Raw genomic sequence first — 22,947 nt, forward strand, 5'->3', positions numbered from 1 at the left:
TATAGTAAACTCCACTGAGTAGGCTATATGTATATATCAATACAGTAAATTCCTAGAAATAGAAATATGAGATCAAAAGATACACCCATTTCAAATTTTGAAAGATATTATTGAATTGCCCTCCAAAGGTATTGTACCATTTACACTCCCACGGCGAATGAAAGAGCCTCAAGCAAATTTAAATAAGTCCTTTGAACAGAGTCAAACCGACTTCACTATAAAGCAGGTAAACCTTTGTAATGTAACTACCTTCTAATTCATTTGTTTTAGAAACTTGAGTTTTTACCCAAGTTGAGTTCAAGACCGGGTGCGGTTAGAATGGAAGGTTTTATCCTCTCTACATTAAATGATAAGACTGTACCTCCTACACAGAATACCCAGTTTCTACCGCAGTATGTGCCCTGCTTCCCTCAAGACCACTGGCATCCCTGCAGGAAGTCTGAGAAGGGCACTGCACATTAACTTTCTGCCTTCCCGTTACCAACGCAAGGGCCCTGGCATGCACAGACACCATTTCCAACACCATGCTCTGTCTCATTCATTCCAGGTTTATGCTTTAACTCATTCAGTCCAACTTTCCATAACCAGAGGATGTTTCTGGGCTCTTGGGAACAAATGCTCTTTGTAAGGCTGGGCCTTATCAAAAAAACACACGTATTTACCTCACCAGTTATTAATCACATTCCTTTTTTAGAGATGTATTCTCAAAACTGTCTCCCTGGGGCTGGATCTTAGGAAGACAGCAGCCTAGTGAATGTGCACAACCAGACTCAGCCATGAGTAACCAGCTCAGCTCTGTCGGAAAGACCAAACCAGCTGTGTGGGTAAATCCACGGTCTTCCTGAAAACCAGGACCAAGGAAGTCTTCTAATTAGAATACATCCAGTTTTTCAATTCCATTGCATCTTATTTTCGTGATCTAAACTGTCAGCAGTAAAAGCAGAAAGATTAGACCTGGCAAGTAAAGGCAGGTGTTGCCACATTGTACATGTAGAAGGTGTTAAGTGGCAGCGCAAGGCAAAATGTGGACGCTTCTGTTTGTCTATTTCTGGCATCTCTAGAGCTGAAAATGTTAAGTTGCCTTCATCAGTCATATTTGAATACTGTTATTATAAATTAATAATACAATTTTCCAACCCCATGAAGTTTTCTCTTTTAAAAAAGGGAGGGGAGGGAATCTTTTACCAGGAGGCTGGCATGTTCAATTAAGCATGGTAAGTTTCTATTTTGATTAAATCTGAAATGAACTGAATCATCTCATTTCAGTCATGGGCCACTAAGCCTCAGTCCCATTTAGTTACTAACTCTCAGCATGTGTTGGCACTTCTGTTGCAAACCCCCGTTTTAAGTGAGATTTACAGGTGTAAGTTTGCAATGCAAAGTTGAGGATTCAAAAAAAAAAAAAAAAAAGGAAAGAGAAACTCAAATTAACTGACAATTTGCAGACACATGAAATCCAGGTGACAGGATATGATGTATGTACATGAAATAGTGGCTGCTACTGAATAAATGTGAGCCAAATCTAAAGTCTCACTTTTTATCATGATAAACAATTGGGTAATATGTACACTCCTCATAAAAAAACTATTTTGTTCTGTTTCTTATATATGTCAGAGTAACCATTCAACACATATTTATTGAACATCTACTATCTGCCAGGTGCCATGAACAAATCAAAACTCTGCCCAAATGAATAGATTTATGTCACAACCCATTTGCAGAGAGATATACCCAACATATGGGCTTTGATAAACTGACTCTGAAGAGATCTTTTCCACCCATTAGGTGGTAATAGGGCTAGATATTAGCAAGTCTTGGGATCTGAGTCCTGCCTTAGTAAAGTGACTATTCGTGTCTCTCTTAGATATCCACAGGGTGCAAGGGATGGGAACAAGAGGAAGACGTTCATTCAGACCTTTTATCTGGCAGCCCCTACCTGGCTCAGACCTCCAAAGCTGAAATCAGACAGATCCCTTTGAGAATTCCTGCGTGTGAGCCCTTTGTATCTGTGTATATGAGATAGAATTCTTCAGAAAATTAAGTTCCTAAAATAATAAAACGAGTGACCTAAAGGGATAAAGAACATTAGCTCTCAAGCAGTGTCAGCCTCAGCTAAAGTCAGTAAATTGTCCCTTTTGCTGAAGCAGCATATGCTCCCTTCTGATACCTGCTGCAAATATTTTGGTTAGTAAAATTCCAATTTTGCTTGACCTTGATTGGATTATCTTTTTAAAATACTAATAATAAAGTCTTGAAATAGACAAACATTACCTGTAAACACTATTAGACTTTGGAAACTTAATCACGCATTAACCAGGAGTCTAGTGATTTCCCTGGGGTGTGCTCTGGCCTTTCCTTCTCTCTCTCTTCACAAAAGGAAAGTAAATTCCGAATAGATTTTCATACAGCAAGCACTCCAAGTCCCTCACTCACACACTTCACACACATACATACATACACACACACTTCTTTGTTGTTTGTGTTAACGTTGTTATGTGTGTAACACTCACTGAGAACCAGCCTAACAAGGAAGCACTGAGGGGAATGGATGGATGAAACACAGCATCCCTGCCCATGAGGGGCACACAGGCTAGTTGGGGAGAGGGTCAGTAAAACGCCTCTGAGGCTCTATGATAACTGTTCTGATAGGATAGAGATCAGGGCGCTATGATAGAGAAAAGTGCCAGGGTGCCTTGCCGCCCAGGAAAAGAGCTGAGGGAAAGCTTCCTAAAAGATAAGATGCCTATATTGATGCACTTATGTAGATTAAATAATAAAACTGATATCTACTCATGTAAAAAAAGAAGAAAAAAAAAGGAAAATAAACGATAAGATAAGATGCCTAAAGATGCATAAAGAGGAGGAAGACAAGCAAATAAGAATGTGGGACATTCCAAGTCATGAGGAGGGTATATTGGAGGTGTGCCAACAATGCAATTGAAAAACTGGGAGACCAACAAGAGGCTGTAACCAACATCCAGGCTGGAAAAGTCGGATCTAAAGTGCTCAAAGGTAGAGTCAGAAGGGACTTGGCAACTAATTGGATGAGGGGCAGAGGGCAGTCTATAAGGTGGCTGGAAAATACTGGGAGCGTGGGAATCACCAAAAGAAAATACGAGCAGAAGAGCAGATTCTTAGGGAGGAGGATGATGGGTGGGTTTGAGGTACGTTGAATTGAACTGTCAGAGGGACTTCAAGTGTAGATGTTCAGAAGTCCATTGGATAAGAGGATTGGGGCCACACAGCTGAATTTGGGGATCGTCGACCTACAGGTAGTGTCCTTCCAGAAAACATGAGGAGTGAGGAAGAGAGAGCAAGGAGGGAGTGCTGAGGAATAGTGACATTCCGGGCACCTTCTCTGGAGTCCTTGAAAATCAAAGAGGATTTCGAGGAGAGTGGTGAGGAATATTAAATGCCACTGACGGCCGGCAACCAACGGCCTCAGCCGAGGGTTGTTCAAGGCTCATCATACAAGCCTGGGCCAGGGAGCTATGTCCTAAACAACTAGACTGAGAAACAATGGCTTCAACCGGAGTGGGGTTGGGGACGCGGAGAAGGGGGGGAAATGCCACTGGGAGATCCAGTCACATGGAGGTGAAAAGTGGCCGAGGGTGATGCTGACAAATGCCAGGAGCAGAGGTGCCGTAGGACGCGAGGCACTAGCCTGGGCGGATCTTTCCAGAGGCTCGGCTGTGAAGCCAAGGCGAGAGAGGGTGGCACCCGCAGGAAAGCTGCAGTCAAAAGTAAGTTTCCCAAATTGAGAGAGACTTGACCGTGATTGTATGCTGCAGGGGAAGGGAAGGACTGAAGATTGAAGATGACGGATTAGGCAAAGTCCCGGGAGAGGAAAGACATTGGAAGGAGGAACAAAAATATTTCTTTTTAAGATACCAACTTTTGAAAAGCATTGGAAATCTTCCAAAATATTTATGAAAGCACTTTGATATTTCCAATGAGCAAGGTGACTCTAATAGGGGAGATGATAGAACTAATTCACATGGCAACAGGTCCGTTGTTTATGGGTGATTCCAAAGGTTATTCTTACGGAAAATTACTTTAAAAGCCTTAATAAGGAAATCTGGCTGCTTCATTCAGTCATATGATGTGTTTGGCCACCACTTGAGATACAGTTATGTATATATTCTCATTAATTACAGAAACTAGTCCTTTGATTATGTCTATAAATATAACAACAATTAAATTATGTTAATCATTTTTATGTGGCTCATTCACAAAACATTTATTATTGACAGTTTACAAAATACTTCATTACAATACTAGTTTAATTTCCAGTAATATCATTGTAGGCTTATAATAGAGGGTTTTACATGGTGCTTCACAAAAATTAGAAAAAATAATTTAGAGGCTGTACTTCAAAAATAGATTTAAGCATAAACAAACTCTATGTTCTTGGAGTTTTTGGTTTAAGAGGAAATTATTATTTTTAATGTTTTGCTTTTCAGAATGAAAGTCAGGCCAGATTCTATTAAGTGACTAAGCTGCCCTATGAGGACAGTTTGTAGAATGGAAGATAAGTGTATTCCTTCAAGCTGATAGGTAGTGTCTTGATTCGTGGAACTTTTACTATTCTCTGAGTTTCCATATCCTCTGAGAAGGCTCCACCATCAGAGCATGAATCTTAAGTCCTTGTTTCTTATCAGGCTCTAGGCTATGAACTCTACAAGGGCACTCCCCCACCCCCACCCCCACCCCACACACACAGACACACCCATCTATCTTATTCACCAAACACTACCTGTACTAGCACAGGTTTGGTTAATATTTGCACAGTGGAAGATTGTGACTTGTACTAACTTGAAAGGAAAGCTAAGACGTCCCAGGAAACTTGATATAGGGAGAGCTTCACTGCAATTCAGTGAGTGCATATGATGTGCCAGGCATTATTCTAAGAGACTTGAGCAAATCAAAGATGGCGGAGAGAAGGTCCCTTCTCCAGTGAAGCCTGCCCTCTGGTGGGTAAATCAGACATGTGAGCAGCAAACTGACAGGCATACAATTGATGTGCCATGAGAATGAGGGATGTCCACTTAGGAAGGAGGGGCGTGGCTATCGGTAGACTGAGCTTCTGGTTGGGCCTTCAGTTGGGCCTTGACAGATGAGGAGCATCTTAATAAAGGAGGCACCAAAGCCCAGCTTTCCCTGCTCTGCTCTCTGCTGTGCTCTCCATACTTCCTCTTCTATCAGCGGCTCCTTGCAGCACTCACCTCGTCAGCCCTGGCAATGTGCAGAAGGGGGACAACCAAAGTCCCCCTCTGTCTTCCACTTGTGAAGTGTGAGCAACTAGTCTACCCCATGTTCTCTTATTTACCTCCAGAAAGTTCCTGGGGTCGTGTGGATTCAGCCCCACTGGGTCCCTGGGCTTGAGTAGACCTAAAAGGATTTACTTTGGTTCATTAGCCAACAAGAAGCATGTGAAAGAGTTATAACTTCATATTTGCCTGGAAGCCACAAACACAAGGATTTATTGAACCTACTGGGTGCTGGGGATACAGCCATGCATAAAACCATTGGAAATCCTTACCCTCATGGAGCTTGGCTACTGATGGAAAGCAGCAAATACTCCAAAACAATAATGATATAGTATATTACATGGTGATAACTGCTTTAGAGAAAATAAACTAGGGATAGGAAATGCTGAGAGAGAAGCTGCAAATTTAAATAGGCAGCTCAGAGAAGCCTCAAAGAGAAGGTGACATTTGAACAAATACTTGAAGGAGCTGAGACAGTGAGCCCAGTGGATCTCTGGAGGAAGAACATTCCAGGGAGAGAGCCCAGCAAATGCCATGGCCCAAAGAGGGGATAGTGCAGTGTTTTCCGGAAACAGCAACGAGGCCAGAGTGGCTAGAGCAGGCTGAGCAGGGAGAGGGGAAGAGGATGAGATGGGGGAGCCTACATGAGCCTCATTGGATAGAATCTTCCAGGTCATTGTAGAGACTTGGGCTTTCTCTTTGACCTGGGGAGCACTGCAGGATTTTGCACAGAGAAATGCGTGGTACGATCTGACTGATCACTAAGGATGCCAGGAGAGACCAGTGTGGGGGATGGAGAGGTAAAAGGGGAGACTCGTTAGGACACCAGCAGAAATATTCCTGCCAGACCTGATGCTGGTTGGGCAGTGGGCAGTGGGCAGGTTCTAAAATATTTTGAAAGCAGAGACAGCAGATTTGCTAATGGATAGCATGTTCAGTGTGAGAGAAAATGAGGAGCCCAAGATGACCCCAGGGTCAGCATTTGCTTACTGTTGCATTGTCTGACAGGAGTCCGTGCTTCCAGAAAAAAAGGCAGGGAATAAACAGAAGAAAAGTTCAGGGGCACTTTGGCTGTTTAAGCTACCTGCCAAGCCATAAACTACAAAGACAGAGACAGGAACGGCAGAACTGAAAACACAAAAAAATAGCTTTAAGAACAAACACTATTTTCAAGTTTTCCCTTCTGTTTCATTTTTAATTCTCCTAAACCAAGGTCTGTTCACCAAGGTGTGTGTGGGCGTGCCCTTTGCATCTAGTATCTCTTCATCCTGTCTCTTGTAATGCTAATTCTCAGACTGTGCCATGACCCTCAGCACCTAATCTGAACGCCAACCCAAAGGCTTCCTTTGTACCACTGCCTATTACAGGCTGGGTGGGGAAAGATGTGAAGGAATTCCCAGGGGCCGTTTTCATTAATTAACAGCAGAACAGAAGCAAAATTCATTTCCTTTGAGGGAACAGACCCCTTCAAAGGTTATTTTGCTGCGGCAGCTTGGGGTTTCTGTTTCACGTCAGAGTGATTGAGTCAAGGGTTTTGATTCCTGGTTGTTTTTCAAAATTCGTTCTTAGTCGTGTTCACAAAGCCCTTAAGCTTTGACCTTTTCATCCCACACTTTCCTACCACCCCTTCCACACACACTCCCCTGGGGTCACTCAGCTGCTATTCTTTTCCAAATTTCAGACCAAAACTAAACTATATTAAATTTGCGCACCAGGTTTTGACACAGGTGCCTCACAATTTGAGCAGTTTGCTATTTTGAGATTTTAAGTAGACAAATGTCTGTTGCTAGATGAAAATACAACACTTTAAAGGTTTACACTGCAACAGAGTATACTTTTTAAGGTTGCCTTAGAACATGTTTAAAAAAATCACTCCTTCGCTCACTTTGAAAAGTACTCAAAAATGCTTTGATTCTTTATCCCCAGCTGCTTCTTCCATCTCTACTTGTGTGTCAACCTTCATGCCGAGATGGAATCCGTGCCTGTCACAGTTGATTGAGGCAAATCCCTTTACCGCCTACGTCTCCTGCTAAGCATCAATTCTATTTTGAATATCAACCTTTCTATTTTCAGTAATTTATGGGAAGAGTGTCCTGTCATTTACTTCCACAATAGTAACAACCCTTTTCCTGAGTAATGATTTCTGAACATTTACTGTATGTCAGAGGTCCTCTAAACGCTTGATGCGTAGTAACGCATTGAGCCTTCCAACAACTGTATGAGATGGCATTGTGACAATCCCCCTTTTAAAATTCAGAGCCTGTGACACAGAGGAGTTCCAACTCAGGAAGTTAAAAATCAGGAAGCTCTTCTGAGCCGATCCAAATCCACTGTGCAGCGGCAGTAGGACCTGGCCTGTGTCTGACCTCACAGGGATGGGAAAAAGCTGATCGCCATCTTTCCTTTTGGAGATGGCAGCAGTATGAATGTTTAAAACACAGAAAGCCACCTCCATTACCTTGACTTTCTCAATTTAGGGACGATCTCAAGTAATCCTTTTCCTGATCAGTTTTGGAATGGACTTTTAGGAATGGACTTTGGAGGACTCGCTGAAACCTGAGACGCAATCCAGCAAGGCCCCCTGGGATGCTTAAACTGTTGGGTCAAAATGTGACTAATTCCCCAATCCTGTGTGTATGGACTGAGAAACAGGAAGATGTCAATGGTTCTCCTAAAGCAACCTGGGGCCATGTCACCCTTGCCGCTGAGCTTTTTGTTAGGTTTTTCTTTTTTTCTCTCTCATATTTACAGACTTCTTCCCGTGCCAGGAGTTGCAATAAGCCTCTTACACACACTTTCTCATTTGAGCCTTGTATTTGACTCATAAGTCAGTGCCATTGGAATGCCTATTTTCCAGGAAAACTGAAACGCAGAAATATTCAGGAACTCACCCAGCAGAGCACATGAGAGAGGCAGGGCTTAAACCCAGGTCTACCTGCCTCTAAGTCACATCCATTTAACCACACTGCTGTGCTGTCCCCCACATGTACCCCTGCTTGGTGTTCTGCCCAGCCTGTGGCTTCAGGCTCAGCAGGTCCCACAGGTGCCATGCCTTCCTTCCCCAAGGGTCACTTTGAGAATCCCAGATTCTGTGATGGCTTCTTCCCCAGATACCTCATGCTCATTCCTGTCCTACTAGCCTCTTCCTCACAGCTTTTCTCAAAAGGTGCCCTCTGGCGATCCCAGGGGTGTCCAGTTGGGCTGGAATGAGCATGCCTTGCTTTGTCAGGCTCTGTGCCACCTCAGGAGGGCATCTGTGTGCTGAATTCTGAAGGTGAGCCTTCATCTGCTTTTCTAGAAAGTAAGCTTTAAGGAAAAATCCTTTCAGCCGTTGTCAGCACTCAGCGTGAAGAGTGATTCAGGTCTTGCTAACTGACAAAAGTTGAGTTAAAGAAGTTGAAGAAGTGGGTGGAGAAGATCGCTCCCCAGCCAGCCTCTGCAGCTTTGCCTGGTGGCAGGCCCCTAGGGCTAACCCCAAGAGAGAACAAACAAGGCTGATCCCTCCCACCTTTCATAGCATAGAAAATTCTTGGTGCTGCTGCAGTGGGAAAGGTGACACTGCAAGAAAACCCCCGCTGACCTGTTACAATGTTTTAGAACCTACGAAATTCTAAATCTGGAATCATTTCCTACCCTACTCCTCCAGCTTTCCTTTAGAGAATTTGGGGAAACCACCCATCACTGTGGGTGGTTTTCTGACAGAAGGAGTGGTTGCACCCTTCCGTGCTTTTGGGTCCCTTTTGTAATCATTTCTCTCAGGTATACATCTAAGCACGGAAAAGGTTCTTGTTACCACAAGCACTATGCAGTTAGCTGGTTTCTATCAAATATTTTCTCTGCCATGATTCATGATTTGGGGGCATTACTTGGATTGGGTTATTTCAGGGTTTATTTCCTCTTCTGAATTCTTTCTTGCTTTATTATTGTTTTATATGTAGTTTTAAAATAGCAATTATTGATCATCTGTGTTTCCTAGAGCTGCTGAGTGTTCTAAGTTCAAAACAATGACCCCGAGACCACAGAACGGTTTTATTAGCAGAAGCATCATTTCCAATAAAGTTTCAGAACCTCCTTTTTCATCTCTGGGCTTTTCAGTAGATGATTTGAAGACTTCTTAGAGTTGTTTTCTACAAGAAATACTCCTCTTTAGGCTTAAGGCTACAGAGACCTGAAAATCACGCTTCATTATCTGTGTGTCTAGTCCCTAAATAAGACTAGGTTTGACAGCCAGGAAAGTCTCTTCCATCCATGCTTCCTGGGCAACCTCCAGACCATCACAGCCCCCTGCCTACCTCCTCCTTCCTTAAATTCCATCTTTTTCTCTCCTTTTTCTTTCCTTTCTTGTTCCCTGCTATCTCCTCCTATCCTAGTCCCCACACGTTCTTTCCTTTCCCTTTTTCTTCCCAGAGTTTCCCTTAAAGATCAAATAGAAACAGCTAAATTCAGAATACTTTCCAGCACGGTGAACCTAATGTTGTCCTTCACAATCGTTAAAGGGTGGACATCATGCCCGTCGCCTCATCCTTCTTTCTCATTCCTCGTGAAGCCCAAGCCACATACGGACCTGCTCTTCTTCATTTAGTGTCCTTCCTGCTTCCTGTGAGAGTGTGGTGCACATTCATTACCTAGACTACAGTGCTGACATCCTCACAGTCGTCTTTGTGGTAGCCAGGTACCTAGGATTATGACTAACGCAGCTTGTGAGGAGGAAGGGCTCTGTCCTATGTCGCCTTCACCATTGGAAGCAGCTGGTCTCACTCTCCTTGACAGCTTTTTTCTCTCCCAACCAGTCACACAAGTCATCACTATGACCGCGCCCCAAGCTTTCCACCGATGAGGAAGGGAGGGGTGTGGCTGCCAAGCTGCCACGTCCCATCCTAGGAGAAGAGACTCTCCAAGAGAAACATTTGGGGTTTGGTTTGCTTTGGTTTTGGTCTAACTAGAAAAGTAGAATGAGATCCGCTGTTAATATACTGCTAGAGAACCCGACCAGCAGCAAATACCTGGTGGGAAAATTGAAGGAGTTTGTGGTATTTTAGGGGATATACCGTGTTTCCCCGAAAATAAGACCTAGCCGGACCATCAGCTCGAATGTGTCTTTTGGAGCAAAAATTAATATAAGACACACTCTTATTTTAATATAATACCCGGTTTTACGTAATATAATATCAGGTCTTATATTAATTTCTGCTCCAAAAGACACATTCGAGCTGATGGTCTGGCTAGGTCTTTGTGGGGACAGAGTCCCAGAGGACAGTTTCCAGGCTCTCAGCCTCACATGAAAGGTGCTACCTCGGGTACTAGATGGCCATCAGCTGTAATCAGATGGCCATCCGCTGTGGCTGGGTGGCCATCAGCTGTTACCCATTAGCCATTACTCACTAATACAACTGTCATGGCTACGCTAGGGAGTTGGTTGTGTGGGTTGGTTGGCAGAGAGCAGACGGCAGATTGTGGATCGTGTGGCTCCTGCTTCTTGTGTCTCCAACCCAGCCACCAGCGAGAATATAGTGGTATGGCTCCCCTATCCATGGCTCCGTGGGTGTTCGTTTTGGGCCTCACCATATCCTGCGTTCTGGTGCGGGGAGCAGGACCAGAGTCCTGCATGATAGTCTTATTTTCGTAGAAACACGGTATCACATCTGACTCTAGGCAATAAACAATCTGTTTAAAATGAGGTTCCTTTGTACCTTGAATGTCCCGGGGGCGTGGTGGAAGGGGTGGTGGAATCTAAGATTAAAGAAGAAAAATGTGCTACCGTGTTTCCCCAAAAATAAGACCGGGTCTTATATTAATTTTTGCTCCAAAAGACACATTAGGGCTTATGTTCAGGGGATGTCATCCCCAAAAATCATGCTAGGGCTTATTTTCTGGTTAGGTCTTATTTTCAGGGAAACACGGTATGATTCACTAACCTCTACACTTTTGCATGCTTTTTTTTTTTTTTCTGTGCCTGTTGCATGTACTTACCCATTAATTATGTCAATAATTGAAAGAAATGAAGTGTTCTACTTGTGGTACAGCTGTTTAAAATGATTGCTTTGAGAATGGTATTTTTTTTCCAGGACCTTTCCCTACGCGTTTCATCACCGACAGATATTACTTTTTGTGCTCAGTTGATTATTCTTTGCCTTAAATTCCCAAATGGAATCAGTTGTCTCTTTGATGCTTTAATTGCAACTGACTCAGCTAATTTGGAAAGCTTTGATGCATGCTACTGACTTGTTTAGAATCTGCAATGTTAATTATGATAAATGTTTGAAAACCGAAGTCAAATCAAAGGATCCCAGGGCTTAGCATTCCATTGTCAAAAGCCAATTGTGGGATGAGTATTTAATTCCAGAGATATGGCTATGCCTCCAGTGTAGCTCTGTTTCTCTGGACTTAGTTTGGGTCTCAGATGTAGGGAACTTTTAGTGATAATTGGTGCTTTCATTTATTTTGTAAGCAATTAGGAGGGAGGAAAGAGTTCAAGTCTTTTGTCTTTGGTCCAGCAGCTTGAGATTTTCAGAGAAAATTGAGCTGAAGAATCCACAAATATGAGAGGTGCCCTTCATGCAGGGCATAAGGCATTTGGATTGAACAGAAAGGAGTGGTCGCTGCTATCGTGAAGCACAATGAAGGAAGCCATGTGCCTGCTTTGCCCATGCTTTGCCCTTGCCACAGACCTCTCTTTATCTCCCTCCTCACCCTGTTTCCTTTCCACTACTTTCTCTTGCTTCAGGGAGGTTCAGAGAAAAAGCTTCAATTCTCCACAAGATTGCCAAGAAGAAATGCCAGGTGGATGAGAATGAGAGGCAGAATGGAGCTGCCAATCACGTGGGTGAGTACCGGGAGACTCCATCCCATGCCTTTCCTGGAGTTGGTGGAGGGGAGCCGAGAGTGGGGCCCAACATGGGCACCCCTAACTCAGTGTAGACACCGAACCCTGCAGCTCAGCGCTTTCCTGGGTGTCAGGCGGAGTCCATTTCCCTGATGAATGCAGGGCATAAATAGACACAGTGTGTCACCTACTCTACGGGGACACCAAGGAGAGTCAAATGATTCTGTGAGGGACCTGAAATACAACAGCTCCTAACCAGACATCTCCCTGGAAGATGGAAATGCTTTTATTTACTTTATTTTAGGGATTCTGTATAAAAAAGACGCACACACACACACACACACACACACACACACACACACACACATCCTTGTCATTTACTGTTTAACCAAAAGTGAGAGAGTAACCCTTCTGAAATTCTTGCCTGGTAACCAAATTGTATACTAATGACATTGCATACACCCACTGAATTACCAGATGGTTCACTTGGTCACTCCTCAACTGAGTGGCAGGGTCCCTGCAAGATGACACAGTTTCCCCTTTCTTAGGAAGTCAGCAATACTAGCCCAGTTCTCTTCTGACTGACTTTTTCCGAGCTCCTGTGTGACCAGATGAGGACATTCAGGCATCTCACTTTAACTTGGAACATAGAGTCCCTCCTCTCTTGTCTGTAACTAATATAGTTCTCTGATTCTAAATTCAACTAAATTTAACCTAATCTGGATCTATGCTATAAATGATGCTGTTGCCCAAGAAACTAAAATTATCTGCAGACAAAAATTCAACCGTGTTGCACTCAAAATACATGACACTCCTTAGAAGCATTTCTGCCTCTCCTCTATCTTAATTTCCAGCTAGGGAAAACCTTTGAACAAGGAAGAGTCAAGATTCTATTGGGTATAAAAAAAAATAAAAATAAGAACCAGAAAAACATAAGCTAAAATGCTAACAATCATTACTTCTTGGAGTTGGAATTATGAGGTATATATATTTTCACTGTTTCTTTATGTTCCTGTGAACTTGAACTAATTTTTTAGAATGAACATATTTTGCTTTTGTATTATAAAAATGCAAAGCCACATCACAAAAGTCTAATTGGAAAAGCTATGTTATACTCGTGATATTTAAATTCAATTACACAAGCCATTTTTTGGCACCACTTGTTGATTTCCCTCTTGTGGAATGAGGCAGCTGGGAGTGCAAGACTTATCTGCCTGGGGTCAGTCCCAGCCCTCTTCCTAATGACTGGCTGACCTTCTTAATCTTGGCTTTAACCTTCCAGGAGGATGTAGGATGCTTAACTCCAAGGATCCTTCCAGGGCTCACTGGGTCTCTGAATGACTTTATAACTAAAAACAATGTATGTCCAAAAATTAACGCTTTTCAAAGTAAGTTCAAGATTTATTTTCACATTTTTGTTTCATGATAAACCTCAGCCTGCCATATAAAAGCACTTCATAAGCTAAGACGTGCATACTCAGTTAGATATCATGCCTGCGAGGTTGTTTCTTCTCATCTGTTCATGTCTTTTCTTGGGCATCTTAACTCCACTTTGGTACCCAGGATCCTGTGTTGCCAGAGTCAAGTTGGGTTATTGCAAGCCTATCCTAAAGTCAGGAGCCAATAGACGCCCCCGAATAGAGTTTTTATATTCCCCCCTGGTAGTTAGTATTTTTTAGTTTAAATAACTGACCCAACATGCTAGTATAAACTGGCATAGCCACACACAACAGAACATCACATATATGTAACTGTCACTGCTAAAAACATGGAAAGATAAAATAAATGTGAATTTCTATGGCTTTCCATATTTAAATATATGTATACCTCTGTATTCCACAACTAAATTTAATACATAAGTAAACATAAATACTTCCCTGTGGTTTGCCAGATTTGGCCACTTCAAACTCAACAAGTTTTGTGTAACTCCCAAATTATTTTCCACTGATATTTTACCAGTGTTATAAATTATTTACTTCTGAAGTTGCTAGAAAAAAACAAACATATTTTGATACTGTGAGAGCAGCCTGACACTGCTCGTATCTGATACGGATGAGCATTCCATGTCAGCCACACAACTTCATTGTCTCCTGAAATCTAAGACTTGACTCAGCACAGCCACAGGAACTAGGAACTTTATCATTTTCCTCCCACTGAAGCCACGGCAGATGGTGGTGGTCCCTGAACACTGATCACCTGGAAGTGTTCCTCTGAGCCCGAAAAAAACTAATCTTCTAGTTCAAGGCAGGTGCTGTTATGAGGAGCAGAAGAGTTTATGTTTCTTGCTTGTTTGCTCTGTCCCAGGCAGCGTGCTAAGTGCTTTGCATGCATTTTCTTATCTAATCTTTACAGACGTACCATTTGACCATATTTGTGGTGGTGGCAGCAGGAGTCAGCACTGTCACCATACTACTATTGTCATTAGCACTCTGATTTTACGGATGAGACAACTGAATCTCAGAGAAGTTAAGTCACCCGCTAAGGGTCACACAGCATAAGTTGTAGAGCCAAAGTATGAACCCAGTCTGCCTGAGATGCCCAGTGCCAAAGAGTCCCAGTGCTTCACCAGTACCCTAGACTCACTTCTCTCCTTCCAGGGGAAAGCACATCCGCACTTGGTGATCCCGGCTTCACTCTAGGCACACGTTACCTCTCATTCAGGAATGCTACAGACTTTTGCATCCATTACATGTTCATCAACCTCTTGCCTGCAATAGGATGCCCAGGTGTGGAATGTGCTAAGTAGCATTCTCCAGGCATTTTTGAGAAGGCTGGGTTCCCAGGCCTGCCCTCCCCATGGCCTAGAAGCAGTGTGCCTTGGAGATAAACCAGTTGAACCCACTCATTTCATAGATTAGGTTCCTGAAATCCAGAGAAAGGAGGGGACTTGCCTAATGTGACAGCCTGATATAGTAGAGCATAGCCTACGACCCATGTCTCCTGATACCCAGTATCTTTTCCAGAATGTACCAAAGAAAAGATCCAGCTGTAAAAAAATAATAATTATATATATATATATATGTATATATATATATATATATATATATATATATATATATATATATATATATATACGTGTATATATATATATATACATATATATACACACACTTATTTATTTATTTATTTATTTATTTATTTATTTATTGTGTGGTCCTAATAGTGTGTAGATTGGTTTGGGTTAACAAATGTCTATGGTCATGTTCTTAAATGGCTAGTTAGTAAATTTGCCTACTCTAGAGACTGTATACCAATGGGAAGGTATAGAGCACTCAAGTCAGGACATCAGGCCAGAGTGGGAAATCAGAGAGCTATTAAAGAGAGCAGGAGAGCTGTGTATGCTAAAAAGCATGGGGGAAATGGCAAAAATCCTTTGCCATTGGGCGAAACCCCAGCCCTGGGGCTTATCACCCCTCAGGGACCACTATCTTCTCCCTTGACCCAACATTTTAGGATGTTCTTTCCAATAGACTCTTACCCCATTGACCACATCTGCTTCCTTTGTGTGTGTCTGAATTATGTCACAGAAAAAATCGAGCTCCCAAACAGCACCAGCACAGAAGTTGAAATGACGCCATCCAGTGATACTTCTGAACCTGTACAGAATGGAAATCTGTCCCACAGCATTGAAGCTGCAGAAGCCCAGGTATGGCTTTTTCATTGCTCTTCTCTGGCTGCTGTTGTTTGGTATCTTAGCAGAGCAGTGCAGACCCTACCTGCATTCTCCTTGGAAGTCCCAGCTCCCCGCGGGACAGACACAGGCAGAGTCTTACTTGTCCTTGTGTGTATTTTCCGGCACCAGCCCAGGGTCCCACATGCATCAGACTCTTCATTTATGGAATAAACACACATACTCTCCAAACCATTGTTTCTCAGAGTGAGGTTGGAGGACCCTTGCATCAAATCTCCCAGGGATAAAACGCAGACTCCTGTGCCATGCCCCAGACCTGATGAAACAGAATTTCTAGGAAGCAGCACACAGGAATCAGTATTTTTAATTTGCTTCCCAAGTGATTCTTGATGCACAGTAAAGGTTGATAGCTGCTGCATTCTAATCCTTTCTTTGTGTCTTGAAGGTCAGGGTTAAGTAAGAGAGAAACCACACCCATCACAGATCCTTAAGCCCGTTTGGCCTTCCCAGTCCCTGCAGTTGAAATTAATCAAGACGACTGTCTGACCCAATCTACTGTTCAGCAGTACAACTGATGGATAGCTGTTTGACCTAATATTTATAATAGTTAACATTGACACGTGCTATATGCCACAGATTTGGTGCTAGGCACTTTACATATGCTAGCTATCACGTTTAAACCTCTCAGCTGAAGGCATAGTTGGTTAGTATCTCCATTTTAAAGGTGAGAATGCTAAAGCTTAGCAATATGAAGTAGTTCATCAGGATTACCTAGCTTGTAGGTAGTAGAGCTGAGATTTGATTTCAGAACTGTCTAACTATAGCGCTTGTACTACTGTGTTTCCCCGAAAATAAGACCGGGTCTTATATTAATTTTTGCTCCAAAAGACACATTAGGGCTTATGTTCAGGGGATGTCATCCTGAAAAATCATGCTAGGGCTTATTTTCCAGTTAGGTCTTAATTTTCGGGGAAACGTATTTCCACCACACAACTCTGCTTCTACACCACAGTTGCTCGGAAAAGTAGGCAGAAAGGAAAAGTAGGTGGTACTTGTTAGATTTCTGGATCTCATCCTGATCAAGTGAATCAGAATGTTTACGGGCGTAGAACCCCAAACTTGCAGTTTAATCAGGTACCCTAGGTCAGTGTTTTCAAACTTGAATGTGCTTATGCATTTCCCGGGAGATCATGTTCAAATTCAAATTCTGATTTGTTGGGGTGGAGTGGGGCCCAGAGTCTTCAGTTCTAATGAGCCACCAGGTGATTCTGACACTGCTGGTCCGAGGACCACACTTTGAGTAGCACTACCCTAACGTCTGAGACCCAGGTCTCTAGACAGATGTTTCCCGATGAGCTGAAAAATTATATAGTGCCCACAAAGAGAAGCCAGACTACAGGGAATCTATCCCGGTACTCGCTTCTCCTTTACACCAGGATGTACTCTGCAGCAGAGGGAGTCTGCGCTTCTTAGGAAAAACATGCTAATGGTCTGCGCTTCTTAGAAAAAACATGCCAATGGTTGCCGGTTGTCCTTATTCCCTGAAGGAAAGTTTCCTCATGTAAAGGAAAGAATTAGAGATGTTGAGCACTTTTTTATATACCTATTGGCCATTGTTTGTCTTCTCTGAAAAGCTATCTATTCAGGTCCTTTGTCCATTTTTTTAATTGGGGTTTATTTGGTTGGTTTCTATTGTTGTTTTGGATTTTGTTTTTTGTTGTTGTTGTTTTTTGCTGTTGTATGGGTTCCTTATATATTTTGGATATTAACCCTTTATCGGATATATGGCTTGCAAATATTTTCTCCCATTCCATAGGTTGCTTTTTCATTTTGTTTCCTTTGCTGAGCTTTTCACAATGTATACGCATACCAAAGCATCATGTTGTACACCTTAAATATATAGGATTTTTATTCATCAATTACACCTCAGTAAAGGTGGAAAAAAGTAAATAACTAAAGGAAAGGATAAAGAAATGGCCACTCTTTCTGCCCTTGTCACCTCTGCCTTCTGGATTCTTGCGCCCTCCTGCCCAGAGCCCCGTGGTCCCGTTGCATTAGCTCCAGGGTGAGCTGGCAGAGCGGCTTATGTCCACATGGATAAGCAGCATGTGGCAGCAGGAGGCAGGCCCCAAGGATGCCTGGTTGCCCTTGGGGATGGCACAGTCACAGGTGTGCGAAGGGCAGCCCAGTCACTGCGCGTCTCCATCTGGCTGGCAGAGGGACATCTGTGCCCCCCACAAGGGAGCACCTTGCTGCAGGGGAGTGAGAGAGTCCCAGCTGATCGCTCTCTGAGTATAGCTGGACCCCAGGTCTCACACAGGGAAACAGGACAGATTTATACACCCTCCTCCTCCCCCCACCCCCACCCAATGCACTGAGAGCTCAAGGGCAAACAGACCTACAAAGAGCCACCATACCAGCTGGCGGCAGGATGACCTCATAGTGAATTCCAGGTCCACCAGGGACAAGTTACCTAACCTCACTTTAGTTTCCTCACCTGCAAAGCACAGATAATAATAGCACCTGCCTCATTAGGGTTATTAGGAGAGTTACATGAGCTAATGCACATAAAGCACAGAGCAAAGTGCTGCTGTTTATGTTATTATACGTTCATACTTACCATAGAAACAGCATGCAGAGTGTCCCTGCCCTGAAGGAGCTCAGTGCAGGTAAAATGAAAATGAAGTATATGTATGTGTATATGTGTATGTATATGTAAAATGTTTGGGGTATTTAGGGAATAATGGATAAATAAATAAACATTGGTGTTAGGTAAATAATTATGACCCAGTATGACCATGGAGGTGTGTACAAAGTGCTTCGGGGGCTGCCAGAGGAAGAATTTGACCCTGGCAAGAGAAAGTATAAAAGCTTTATGGAAGAGGTAACATTTGAGCTGGGTGTTGATGGGTGAATAGGAGTTTGTCTCTCAAAGAAGGAGGAGATGACTGAAACGGCAACATGTACAAAGGTGTAAAACCTTAAGAGGCAAATTCCTGGTTAGCGATCAGTAAGAAGGCCTGTGGAACTAGAAATTAAAATATAAGGTGAGGAGTGAGGGTAGATCCACCAGGAAAGGTCACTTGGGCTGAAATTCTTCAACTGTTCAATCAGAAAATATTTAGGGCTCGTTTAGTATGTGTCACGCGATGTACTGGGCACTGGAGATGCCCACACCCTCTAGCAGAGCAGAGAGACTGCAGCTCCACACCAGGAGATAGCAATAGATGGCCATAAGGTCCATGAAGAAAATAACGCATGATGAGGTGATGGGAGACAAGCAGAGAGACCCCTTTCGGTTGGGAGATGAGGGAACGCTACACTAAGGAAGTGTTGCTGGAACTGAAGCTGACCCCACAGAGTGAGCCAAGGGAGCAGCACCCCCAGAGACAGACATGAGGAACAGGAAAGTCAGTCAGGGTGGCTGGGGAGTGGGGAGCAGAGGGAGGGAGGATGGTGGCAATGAGGTCGGACAGGAGGGCCAGGCAGAGCTGGCCCACCTTACAGACTACGATAAGGAGGTTGACTCCCTTCTAGGGCAGCAACAAGCCATTGGAGGTTCCCAGATGTGACCTGCACTTGTAAAGGATCGCGGGGGCTACAGTGTGGAGATTGGATTTGGGGCACGCGGTTGTATAGCAGGAGTGGAGCAAACAGGTCTGTGTAGGAGGTGAGCCGAGGGTGGCCCAGAGCAGTGCAGCAGAAGTGAGCTAAGGAGAAGAGCAGTGTGAGCACTGCCAAGCAGTCTCCCTTTCCCCCTGCTGGGAGGGGGAGCCACAGGGGGCTTAAAGGGAGTCATGGCAGTGGCAGATTTGTATGGTAGGAAGATGGCTGTTTCAGAATGGCCAAGAAGGGGCCAAAGTGGAAGAAGACTGGATGCAGGGCGGTGAGGTAAGAGCCTGTTGGTTCCAGGACCAGCAAACGATGGTCTGTGGCCAAATCTAGTCTGCAGCCTGTTTCTGTACAACCCATGAGACAAGAATGTTTTTACATCTTAAAAAGTGTTAAAAAAAAAAAAAAAAAAAAAGCAGCAGCAGCATATATGACAGAGACCATAGGGATCACAAAGCGTAAAATGTTTACTATCTGGCCCTTCACAGAAAAAGTATGCCCACCCCTAGTTTTGACCATCTGCATTCTTTCAAAAACAGAAAGGAAAAAAGGATGAGGAAGCTCCTCGTGTAGCGATACAGAATTATCTTCAATAATGCTGTTAAGAGAAAACGGCAACATGCCAAATTACATCCAGCATACTATGTTTGTGTGAGGGGGAAAAGGGAGGAAAATAGCATATAAGCATTTGCCTGGGATGCTACGAAAGAAACTGGTCATGCTGATTTTCTCCAGAATAGGGGCCTGGAATTGTCGGGGGAGGGAGGCTTTTAGTGTGCAGCCTTCTGTAGCTTTTGAATTTCGAACCAGTTAACTGTGTTACCTATTCAAAAAAAATATGCAACAACAACCAAAATAATAGTGGGTTAAATTAAAACAGAAGCAGTATGCTTTTATGGTTTAAGAGCAGAGACTTTGGAGACAGACCACATGAATTCAAATCCCCAATCTGCTACTTGCCAGCTGTGTGACTTTGGACAAGTTACTTAGCCTCTCTGTTCTCCATATTTCCTTCTCTGTCAAACAGGGATAATAACAGCACCTATTTCATTACATTGTTGTGAGAATTCAATGCTCTTACCGGTTCTTGGCACATAGTAAGCATTGCATAGTTAGGCATTTGCTATTATTAGCAGTACTTGGTAAACTTTTTTTTTAAAGGGCTAGCAAGGCCCAGATGACAAGGCCTGACACCAGGTATTGGCTGTGTTGTGGATACCAGTGGCTAGCTTTAGCGCTGTGTCTAAATTGAGAGGATTTGGTAATAAATTGAACATAGAGGGCGAACAAGAAAAGAAAGTTGTAGATGATGCTGAGGTTTCGGGGCTGGGAAGACTGGGTGGCAGGGTAAATCAGGGCGATGACTCCAGAGTGAGAAAAAGGATGTGAAGTTGGAAGCCTCAGGCCACCCGAGGCACAGTTTCAAAGAAATGACTCAGTGCCTTTTTATCATGTTAGTTTTATTTCTTTCCCAGTTGTATTTTTATCGAGCTACGTGAAGAAAGAGCGGTGCATCCCGACTCTATTAATAGGAAAGGTGAACACGATGCACTGCACACTCATCGCTGGTATTCTCCCGAGAGTTTAGCCTGTTTCATGTAATTAACCTGCTGTTTTAAAAACCCTGTTTACAAATGAACTAATGTGACATTGACACCTCATCTCTGAGAGCTTTCTTCAATACAGGCTTTCCAATGACAACAAAGCGTTTTAAAATATTCTCTTTCACAGAGGGAGCCCCTTTGCAGGAGGTTTTCACATCATCTGTATATTCTGTGGAACCAAGAAAATAATCTGAGTTTTCAAATGGCTTAGTGCTAATTATATTCTCCCAGTGACTGCTGACACGGTATGGTCAACTCTAACCCAGAGAGAGAGATCTGTTTTGAGCTGCCACCAAGAATTTACCAATCTTCTGAAATTTCAATGTTGAGAATTTATCCAGGTTTGAAAGAGAATGCAAAGAAACAGTCTCTCCCAAATCCAGTGTTTTCTTAGACTTTAATTCTGCCAGTCTAGACAACAGCCAGAGGATTGCAGATGGCCGGCTTACTCCATGAAGCTGCCTGCCTCGCTGCTTCATCATCCTGGAAGCACGACACACCGAAACCCTTTAAATACATGCTCAGTGAGAGGATAGAAGGGGAAATGCCTTGCAAATTTCTTAGATCCTGAAATCTGAAAAAATCTAACTTTTTAAAAATTGTGTCCTACATTTTCAGGGATTGTGAGCTGGCTTTTTATATGTTGCAGCTTTTGTTTCATTTCATCTCTAAAATTTTTCTCTGCCCTTAGAAAGATCAGAATTGTCCTAGCTTTGGTTAAGAGTTGTTCAGATGTACCAGTGGGCAAACAGATTTATGTAAGAAAATCACATTCATAGGAATAAGAGAGAAAAAAAATTATATATAATATGTAATATATAATATATAATTTTGTATATAATATATGTATACAAAGATAGATGATTGATGGATAAGACAGGTATGTATAAAATGTGTAAAATGCAGGCTTTTTCTTACTTTCTCACGTTACAACTTAAATATCACCTTACCATGTTAAACCTTTCCTACTTCCCTTTGGGATTTCATCCCTTACTTATTTCTCCCCAGTCTAGCATTGGTCTTTACCTAAACTCAGTAGATTTCTTAAGATCTGTTTCATAAAGCCTCATCGTGCTGATAAAATGTTTAAGTATTGTATGATTAAGCAAAGGATGAGAAGGGAAAGATGATGAAAGTGACTGATTTTAAATGTCTCTAAAAAAAATAAAATACATAAAGACATCTCTATTCTATTAAATTTGGATCTCTGAGGGGAGTAAAAAAGCATGTTTATCAAGGACAGCAGTTTGTTATGGATTATTGTTGTTTGAAGTTGCAGCTACGATTTTAGGGAGACTTCACAATAAACATTGGTCAAAAACGTTAACTCTGACAGGGATTTCCAAGATTATCCAAGCAGATGGTACCTTGAATCTATATGATTCTTTCTTCCTAAAATATTACCCTTAGTTAGGAAACGTTTACGTTCTTAGTATGGTAAGGTTTGTGAATCTCAAACCCTCCCATTATTGAAAAAGCAAGTATCTTTTCTAAGCGATTAAGGCGTAATAACCAGGTCCACCATTTTGAAAGTTTAAAAACAGTCAAGGACCACATATCCCTCTATTAATGAGATTATTCAATCACTTGGAATTTCATTGAAGCATGGTAAGAGGATTCTGGCACCCAAGAAATAGAGGCTTTGGTGGAAAGTGGGGATGTGTCTCTGGGTCTGACACCGCCAGGGCACAGAGGGTCAAAGGCCTGCCAAGAGGCCAAGGCCTAATAATGAGAAAAGAGAGTCTCCAAAGATTCTCCATCCCACTTAAGTTTTCAAGGCCTAAGCCATGTTAGATCTATGATTGCCTTAGAAAAGAAACTCTTTAGGATAAGAGAAAACCCAATACAAACTGTGAAACAAACAAGCAAAAAAAAGAAAAAGAAAGAAAAACTGACAGTATCTTACCAACCAAGCCTTAGTGCATGGGTTCCATTTCTAGAGGAGATAACATTTTTTTTCTTTCAGTCTACACATACATTTTTAAAGGAAAAGTTAAGGTTCGGATG

General features: G+C 42.7%; 1 protein-coding gene across 6 annotated transcripts in view; it reads left to right on the top strand.

Moving 5' to 3' along the window:
• SLC24A2 (solute carrier family 24 member 2) overlaps positions 1–22,947 on the top strand; it is a 245,970-nt gene that overhangs the window by 187,442 nt on the left and 35,581 nt on the right. For all 6 annotated transcript variants that reach the window (XM_019750366.2, XM_019750363.2, XM_074330332.1 and 3 more), the window contains 2 exons: positions 11,995–12,093; positions 15,621–15,739. In XM_019750366.2, the coding sequence (XP_019605925.1) occupies positions 11,995–12,093; positions 15,621–15,739 (218 nt within the window). The remainder of the gene's footprint in view (positions 1–11,994; positions 12,094–15,620; positions 15,740–22,947) is intronic.

Source organism: Rhinolophus sinicus, linkage group LG04 (assembly GCF_036562045.2).
Source record: "Rhinolophus sinicus isolate RSC01 linkage group LG04, ASM3656204v1, whole genome shotgun sequence".
Lineage (NCBI taxonomy): Eukaryota > Metazoa > Chordata > Mammalia > Chiroptera > Rhinolophidae > Rhinolophus > Rhinolophus sinicus.